Source organism: Notothenia coriiceps, unplaced genomic scaffold, assembly GCF_000735185.1.
Source record: "Notothenia coriiceps isolate Sejong01 unplaced genomic scaffold, NC01 NC01_scaffold00031787, whole genome shotgun sequence".
Lineage (NCBI taxonomy): Eukaryota > Metazoa > Chordata > Actinopteri > Perciformes > Nototheniidae > Notothenia > Notothenia coriiceps.
The window spans coordinates 75-9,294 of NW_011364488.1; the positions used below are offsets into that span (position 1 = coordinate 75).

A 9,220-nucleotide genomic window follows, 5' to 3' on the forward strand; every position below is an offset into this window, starting at 1 on the left:
GTACAGATAAATGTGGGCTCACTATTTGGCAAGCAACCGGTCACAGTTGCCCTGTTTATCTCATATCTTATAAAAGCTTATTAATGATTTATAAAGTGTTCACAACCTAATTAATAAATTAATTACAAACTATTCGTAAACCCTTTATAAGGGTAGTCTTATTGTAAAGTGGTACTGAGAAAGCTATGAACATGGACAACACAGCTCATAAATAGCATATATAGCAGGGCAAAGAAGACATGGAGACAAAGCAAATGTTAAAGAGAGTGTGAAGCTGATGTTGTGTTTACAAACTGCAACCAACAAAACCTGATCATTGTGCCTTTAATGCAACCTGAGGAAATGTCGGCTATTCTGTTGAAATTGGGCTGTATAACTTAAACATAATTGACTTTAATGATTGAAATAAATAGTGGAAGACCCCGGGGTTTCGATAGTGGGAAAATATATATATTTTAAATTAATGTAATCATTTATAGTATACGTCTTTAAAAACAGCAGGTTGTGCTATGAGAGGAGGACCAGATAAAAACAAAGTTGTGTATGAAAACAATCAAACATTCTTTTGAAGAGATATACCCTGACTTATCGACGACTGGGGCCTGGTCGAAGGCTTTTTCCTTCAGGATCTCGATGGTTTTCTGGCAGGACACAGACGGTAACACAGTGAAGGTGGCAGAGAGCTTCAGACACTGGACCGTCATGTTCCACCACCTTAAAGAGAGAGGAAGTTATTTGACATCTGGATAAGATTTCCCGTTAGCCTTATGGTTAACTCACCAGGGTTTGAGGTCCATTGGCTCATCTGGGCTGAGGAAGCCCTTTTCACACATCCAATTGTCATTCAGGAACTTTGACCTGGACGTAGCAATGAGTTTGTGCACAAAACAAAACAGATAATTGACGACTCTTGTTTTTGACACGATACCACGTTTTGGTTAGGCTCAAGACTAAAGTTGTTACTTTCCATCATTATTAGGGGATGCAGCCAGCAATGTGTTGTTGTGTGGCTTCCCCTAACAGCCAGGCTCTTTGGTTTAGTATCAAAGTGTCTGTCTGTTTCCTAGTAACTTCATCATGGTGGACAGGCAAATTAAAACAACAGATAATCCTGACTGGACACTCACTGCACCATGTCCTCTGTCTGTTCCAGTATTCATAATGAGAAGCAGCCAACGTTCAGTAGAAGACACCAAAACACAAGGATAACAGTGAGGCTCAGTTAAATCAAGTATAGTAGAATTAGCACCATGTTAATTGGATGTTTATCTTTCCGGGTGTCAATATTATTAAGTAATGTTACGAGAGTTCAGTAAATCTGTGTCTTACATGTAGTTGCGGACAGAGTCTGCCAGGATGACCACGCAGCGCTGTCCCTCCTCCAGCTGCTGAGCCATCTTCACTGCTGCTGCCATGGCCGAGCCAGAGCTGCCACCTGCAGAAAAAAACAAAAAGGAATTCAAACGTAATGAGAGGAAACTAATGACTGTAGCAAAATGTACAATATCAGGAAAACCTGAAGGGTATCACAGTGATCGTACCACAAAGAAGGCCCTCTTCTCTGATCAGCTTGCGACACATGGTAAACGTCTCCATATCAGTCGATTTATACCACATGTCAACAAGCTACATGAAGGGAGAGGGAAACACATGTTTATTGCTCAGTGTGCAGATTAAACCAAAATGTGCATCTTGCACAGTTTAAATGTATGCATGCACAAACTCTCTTACAGATCTGTCCAACACTGTTGGGATAAAGTCGTATCCAATGCCTTCCACTTCATAAGAAGTCTTATTTTCATTTGATCCAATCAGAATGGAGCCCTCCGGACCCACAGCAACTATCTGAAACATAGAAAACAATAGTGAAAACTGTCAACTCTGAAGTGTAAAAATGTAAAGTCAGCACCACCGCCCTGAAACATAAACTCAACTGTACATCACATGTTCTCCATACAAATCTTCTAATCGTTTTAGCTAAATAAAAAGCAATGAATGAGGTTCTTAATCACAATGAGGTGTGTGTCTTGCCTTGACATTGGGGCACCTCTCCTTCAACTTCCGAGCAACACCAGTTAGTGTCCCGCCTGTGCCAACTCCTGCCACCAACATGTCCAATTTCCCTGGAAGCAAAAGCAACCCTTTCTTTTCCAATCTTTGTTTACCATAAATCTACACAGGACACTTATGGCTATTCCTTGGTCTTTGGTCTTCTAAAGGACTAAGCATAGAGCATCACTGAGCTAAATCATATTTTGTGGACTGCCGTACAATGTTAAAGCACAAACCACCACACTGCTCCAGTATCTCTTCAGCTGTGGTGTCGTAGTGAGCCAGAGGATTGCTGGCATTACGATATTGGTCCAGGATGTGTGAGTTGGGTATCTGGCTCTTCAGACGCCATGCCATGATTATGTGAGACTCTGGGGAGTCGAAGGCAGCAGCAGAAGGTGTGCGCACTACTTCTGCCCCGAGAGCTCTCAGCACATCCTCCTAAAAACATATAGTGGAATTACATTTCATTAGCCACTAGTCTATAATGCACTAGTATTAAATGAGGACTACAAATTGACCATTTCCATATCTATTACTCAATTACTATAACAAAACATCTGTTTACAAAATCTCACACTATGCTTTCAATATAATCAAAATCTCATTCATCCAGTCATATGCTCACTACTTCACAAACACATACATGTTTGCATTAAAACATGTTATTTAAAACACTTCAACATGAATAGTCCATGTTTGCGCAGCAACTCTGTGAGACAATGGACAAATCCAATGTAATAAATCCTGAGCTGAAGTGAATTTCATTTGGGAAGTAGTTAAATGAGACTTGGATTGCTCTGCATGCATTTTGTGAGGGTTTGTCAACTCGTGTTTTGATATAGATTTGCCGTCGTTAAATGTGTGTTGTTCTCTTATCCATATATTGTTCGTTCATCATGGAGCCGTGCCAGAAAAACTATGTTTTTCTCCAAAAATGTGAGCTAATGCAGGATGAGGATCTGACACATGATCATTTTGTTGGTAATATTCCTTTAAAGGAGTTGTGTACCTTCTCCATGCTCATCCTCTCAGGCATGGTTATGATGCAGCGATAGCCTTTCACTGCAGCTGTGAGGGCGAGGCCGAGACCTGCAGACGACCAGAGGAGGATTCAAGCAACGTGCCATGTTCCTTTAAGTTATAGTTTTCTGTGTTCTCGCCTTGATAACAAGCTGTTCCTACATCTTTCTTTACAGATACCTGTGTTGCCAGAGGTGGGCTCGATGATTGTATCTCCTGGTTTGAGGATCCCGGCTCGCTCAGCGTCTTCCACCATCCGCACGGCGATCCTATCTTTCACGCTGCCACCTGCGTTGAAGAACTCGCACTTGGCTACTAAAAAACACATTTAAAAAGAAACGTGAGTGTTGAAGTTTGATTCATCGTCTCTGCTATTATTTTATTGTTAATCACTGTTACAGTATAGGACACACAATCCAACAAGTTAGCATTGCAGGTTGCTTTTTTCCTTTTTCCCAACATAATTTTTTTGTGTATAGTATTATTTTAAGTTATTTAATCGGTTAACTATAACAGAACAGAAGCTTGTTCAGTTTTTGCAGATTATCTGATCAATTAGTGACAGGGACGGCAGGTGTGCATCATTATTTCATCTGAACAGACTGGAACTAGTCTGACCAAGTTGTAAAAAAACCTGCTGAGTGACATCCAATTCAAGTTTCATTCAAAGATATTTTCTTTGCATGCCAGCAGTAAATGAGGAATGTTACATGAAAGTGTTGCTTGTTATTCCTGTTATTTTGTTCAGAAAATGTTTTCTCTCACATTCACTATGGTATTTGTTTGTGATAAGTCAAAGTTGTATTATTATATAAAGCTAAAAGTAACGATTTTACCAAAAAAGAACGTTTACTTACAAATATCACACTTGAGTCCAAACTCTTTAGGGATTCTGTTCAAACGAACCAGAGGTGTGTCTCCAATTTTTCCAAGGATGTTGGGGAGGATGCTGGGGGGCTCCATGCTGTGATTGAGTGAAAAAGAAAAATTACAATCAGCAGTTAGTAAATACAATAGGATATTGTCACTTTACCTTATGAAGGTAATTTACATGGAAGGAATCCCTGTGGAGTATTTAACCACTGTTATGGACATATTGAAGAATGTTTCTATGCCAATGGGTTCTTACTATTCAACAAATCAACAAGTGGCGGTGACATAAACACAAAAACATGCAAACAAAGGCAGGGAAGAAGAAGACTGCAATTTCATAAACACTGATGAAAGACAGTACCAGTTTCAGATTTCAAAAACATTGCAAATTCATTGAACAGGTTTGTTGGATGGATACACAAAATGCGTCTTATTACTTTGCTTACCAAAAAACTCCACAGTGTCTTTAATATAGCAGAGTTAGCATTAATGTCATAGTATTACAATTGTAATTAGCTACAGCTGTGGTTTCCCTGAAAATAAATCAAAATCTGCAGAAATGGCTTGCTAACACAGCTGAGTCTCTGTTTAAAGTTGTTTTGTATTCTTTTGTATTTCTGTTTTTATCTATTTAACTTTTTATATGAATTCCCCTAACAATGTTTTTGTTACGTACTAATCCATACTAAATGATTACATTATCAATAAGGTTTTCAAATATTGATTATTTAATCACTTTAAACTGATTATTTTAACAAAGGCAAATATTGATTTCTATCTGACTAACATCACCCTCACCGTGCTTGGAGGCTGTGTGGAGACTCTGAAATGAGTGTATCCAGGCTCCAGGTACATCTGCTGGGCACATCAGGCCTGATCCAGTTCCACTTGTCAGCAGATTTGTCTCTGTAGTCCGGCTCAAAATGACTTCCAATCCCACTCTCATGGTGAGATTCAAGCTGACCTTTAAGACAACCCTGTTCTCCATTTGCAGATGACATGTGACGACTGGCAGACATTTGACCCTGACTGATATCTGCTTTTATAACGTTTGCTTGAACTGGGCAAAGGGTAGAAACTTCTTCGAAAACATGTACTTAAAATGTACTGCATGGATCACCTGTATGGAGATAGGAGAGGTATTGCAAGCACACATCCAACATTAACAAAATCCTGACTTTAATAAATAAATAGCATTTTCTTTCTACTTAAATCTGGCCCAACATACTTGAGAGTTTGACTCAGTTTGGACTTTGTGAACTAAATGATTATTTCACAGAAAGGTTTAAAACAGTTGATTATATCACCAGAAAGAGAGATGCTGTTCTGAATATAGAAGTGCAATTTAGGAGGTTAATGAAAATTATCTTTGGTCTTCTTCCTGTCATGTTTACATTGTAAAACACATTTTGATTTGTCAAGAACAGCAACTTTGCCCTATTTAAAATAAATTATGATGCTAATAATCTTTTAGACTACTTTTAGATGCAGGACTTTACTTGTAATTAAGTCGTTTTTAAATGTGGTATTACTACTTATACTTCAGTATATCTTAGTATTTTGTGCATGATATTTTATACTTTTATTTACCAACTTTTTAGACTAAACGTGATATGTAGAATTTTTTTTACAGATTAAATGATAGAATAATCATTGGCTTAATTTCTGTTTATGAGGTATAAGGAAGTTGCAAAAACATTTGAGTGGTAATAATAGGTTAATAATCATACTGTATCTTGAACAATACCGATTTTGATGTAGTCTTTTGTTCTATTTTATTTGACAGATGGTCAAAAATAAGCAATCCAGATAAACATTCTATCATTTAATTTAAAGAAAAAATATCCTATTGATCCTTTTGATTGGACAATATAGGCCTACGATTTAAAATGTTATATGAATTCACGATAACCATTGCAACAATTGTCCCAGACATGTTTTGGTTACTTCTCATAATGCCAACATGAAAATAAAGATCGATGGAATAGTTACCTTCTGTGTAGAAAACACGTTGAGGGTTAGGGAGCTTTGCACTCACCTATCAGCCGAGACATGATGCGTTCAGGTGACATGAAGCCTCCTCTCGGATCAGCCCCGCCTCTGCCTATCTCCATGTCCGGCCAACACTTGCATCCTATCCTGACGCTGCTGCTCCCATTGCAAACCCACTTTAATTAAAAAAACATTAGGCTACATAAATAACTAAAACCTACAACAAACCTACCGCTGGAATACATGTTTGGCAAATCTTGGAGCTCTTCCAATGTAAAGCTAGAGAACACGCACAAAACAAACAGTATGTTGCTCTTTCAAGTGCAGACATTAAACATACAAATATAAATGGGATGATGTTTGTCACATAAGGCTGACTTATTGTTCCCAATAGGTGTCGCTGTGACTATGACTCAATATGCTCGGGAACTAAACATAAGAAATTTGGAGCAAACTCTCACGCATCTGGCGTGTGACACACGCTTTCACTCTCAATCTCACGCTCTCGCGCTGCCCAAACTATTCTCACGCCAAAAACAAGATGAACCGGCGATCGTTTTTGGTTGGTCATTTACAATGTTGAGTTGACAGCTGCTCAAGCAGATACATTTCTTATCGCGACAGGCCTATGCACACAATAAAAGTGGAAACAAACATGTTTTGTTTGACTTTCATTAGTGAATGAAACGTTGTGCCCTTTAGTCTGTGTCCAATATTGTGTATTTGTATATCCTATATAAATGCTAAGGTCCCGCTGCTGGCACGATAGCAGTAATTTAGTGTGCATGTGTAATTAAACCCATGATATCAAAATCTCACTCCAGTCAGGTACCCAGCGTTGGCAACCCTGATAATAACCACTTGGTGTTTAATGGCGAGTGTTTCAACCGGTGTTCCATGTAATAGAAAGCTTTTAATAACTTTGTATACTTACTGTCGTAAGAAGGCAGGCCTAGTGACCAAATTCGATTGGATTAAATCTGTAGGAGTGTGTTAAAGAGCCTGAAAATACATGTTATACACGTGCAATTTACAAAAAAAAATTCCATTTCAATAGACAACCCTTCAGAATGGTCTATTAATTAATGATACATACTAATACTATGCATTATACTAAATACATTTAGCACTGTTGTTCACCCAAATCAGCATTAAAAATGCGGGAGGCGCCGAAAAGCGACTAATTTGCATGCAAGAACAAATGTAAAACCACCTTTGGCAAGAAAATACATAAAAAACTGGCTGCAGCGACGATGTATGCTTGATCTGTGCAAATTAACGAGATGCTAAACTCGTTTTTAAACATCATGTTTGATCCTATAAGGCTGAAAGTCTGCCGTTTTTCAAAAGACCCACAAAAATAAATGTTTTGCTTCCTTTTTTTTTTAAGAGACTGTAAGGCTCAAGTCCAGGATGGTCAACTGTTAAGTGCTTCAGATGGAGTTAATATGGTGTTGAAATTGTGACCCATTAGCAATGTAACAAGTTTATTCAATTTACTTTCAATTATAGTCATTGTGTACATTTAGTACTGCATCCCATCTGGAGCAGCTGGTGCTTTAGAAAACCATTTATGCAATCCAATAACACGTACAATTCACAAATCAGTCATAATCAGTAAAAATGTTAAATTTAATGGAAGTGAAAGTCATTTTCAGAAATCAAGAAAAAAACATGTTCATCAATGCTGTCACAGCTTCAAAATCTGGTACCTTTTAATAAGTCCTAGAATAGTTCTGGATGGGTACAAACTTAAAAAAAGACCGGGGGTGGATACAGGGAGGGAGGGACAAGTAGTCACGGGTGCTGCTTCAGAATCGTCCTGAACGCTCTCTGTCTCTAGAGCGACGTCTCTCACGGTCACGGCCACCTCCTCCTCCTCCTCCGCCTCCTCCGCCTCCTCCTCCGCCACCACCACCACCTCCTCCTCCTCCTCCGCCACCACCTCCTCCACCTCGACCTCTGTCCCTTGAGCGAGATCGCCTCTCTCTCGATTGAGACCGGGACCTATGGCGGCTGTGGTAGAGAAGGAGTAGTTATTATAAAATGCCACACAAACAACTACGCATGCATTTTTACTTAATGCCTCAATGTAATACTGGATGTGTTCGTACCCCTTCCTCCGACGACCATAGAGTTCCCTCCTGAGTTCACGTGAGATGGGCTTCAGATGCATGAAGTTACAGAAGCCACCACGAGTACATTCCCTGTGGAGAGAAGGCAACGGGTAGCAGAAATATCAGTAAGGTATAAGAAGATAAAATCATGTTAAGAATATTTGCTACATAACGTTATCTGTTTGAAATTATTTCAGAAAGACGAGCTGCTGCACTGCTCTGAATGTCAAGAAAGCCTATTTAATACAACAAATGTGATGTGAATTGAATAAGGGGATACCTGAGAGATTCTGCTTCAGTTTATAGTTAAAATAAAACAAGATAAATGTTGACACACTTGGTAAATATACAAATGAGAAGCAAGTTAACAGGAAGTGGGTTCAGGGATATAGTAGTGACCAGACATTATGTTTAAAGTGGTACTCTGCAGCTGACGCCTACTTGCTTGTTGTGATGTAAAAGAATCAAAATGGTAACCATGAGGTATGAATGCTTGATATTGGTTAATCATTAAATAGGACACATGTATTCACATAGCACTCACCCCATCTCGTATTGGCGACAACAGGCTTCTCTGAAGTCTGTTACGGGAGACAGCTCAGCATGGATGGGCTGTCCATTAAACCACCGATTATTCAGGTCTATCACAGCCTTCTCCGCATCCTCTTCATAACGGAACTACAGAGGAGACAGACGGAGAGTAGTTGATGATAGAACTCAGTCACTGTTTCTAAGCTAACAACCTTGGTATTCAGTGATGCAAACACAGGTATGGTGAAAGAAGAGAGAACTATTCGAAGCAGAAAAAAAACTGCGTAATATACCATCTGACAAAGGCCTTTGCTATAATGCTTAAATTAACTGGCCATTCTTTATACAGGGTTCCTGCAGGTTTCGCCAACTCAAATGTAAGACTTTTTAAGACCACTTTGAATAGAATTTAAGACCTATTTCACGGCAAAAAAGTATGAAGGAAAATTGCTATGAAAGAGAAATACGTCCCATAATTACTTACAAAGTAAATGTATTCATGTTCAACATAAGAACAATGACTGAACATAACAGCATAACAGTACAGAACTGTGTTAGCGTGTTAGACAAAAAGTAAGTGTGTGTGTGTGTGTAGTGTGTGTGTGTGTGTGTGTGTGTGTGTGTGTGTGTAG

The 9,220-nt window shown here is 38.9% G+C and overlaps 2 protein-coding genes across 2 annotated transcripts; both read right to left on the reverse strand.

The window, feature by feature from the left end:
* Window positions 1-522: 522 nt before the first annotated feature.
* On the reverse strand, window positions 523-6,920 carry LOC104960274 (cystathionine beta-synthase-like; the record flags this gene model as incomplete). The annotated part of the gene is made up of 12 exons (XM_010788256.1): window positions 6,875-6,920; window positions 4,747-6,116; window positions 3,933-4,039; window positions 3,256-3,390; window positions 3,065-3,144; window positions 2,289-2,493; window positions 2,032-2,123; window positions 1,732-1,845; window positions 1,542-1,626; window positions 1,330-1,435; window positions 781-858; window positions 523-714 (listed from the first exon to the last, which is right to left on the reverse strand). Coding segments are annotated over exons 2-12 (1,415 nt in total), but the record flags the coding sequence as incomplete, so codon positions are not given.
* Window positions 6,921-7,410: 490 nt separating this feature from the next.
* LOC104960273 (splicing factor U2AF 35 kDa subunit-like) lies at window positions 7,411-8,737 on the reverse strand. Its single transcript, XM_010788255.1, has 3 exons — window positions 8,602-8,737; window positions 8,055-8,147; window positions 7,411-7,956 (listed from the first exon to the last, which is right to left on the reverse strand). The coding sequence occupies exons 1-3, from the start codon at window positions 8,604-8,606 to the stop codon at window positions 7,752-7,754; spliced, it is 303 nt and encodes a 100-aa protein (XP_010786557.1). The 5' UTR covers window positions 8,607-8,737; the 3' UTR covers window positions 7,411-7,751.
* Between the last annotated feature and the right edge of the window lie 483 nt (window positions 8,738-9,220).

Excerpts from the sequence above, each read along its gene's own strand:
- LOC104960273 (XM_010788255.1), bottom strand. Across the intron at positions 7,957-8,054 it reads TATGGTCGTCGGAGGAAGGG|CCGCCATAGGTCCCGGTCTC; the intron begins GTACGAACACAT and ends TCTCTACCACAG.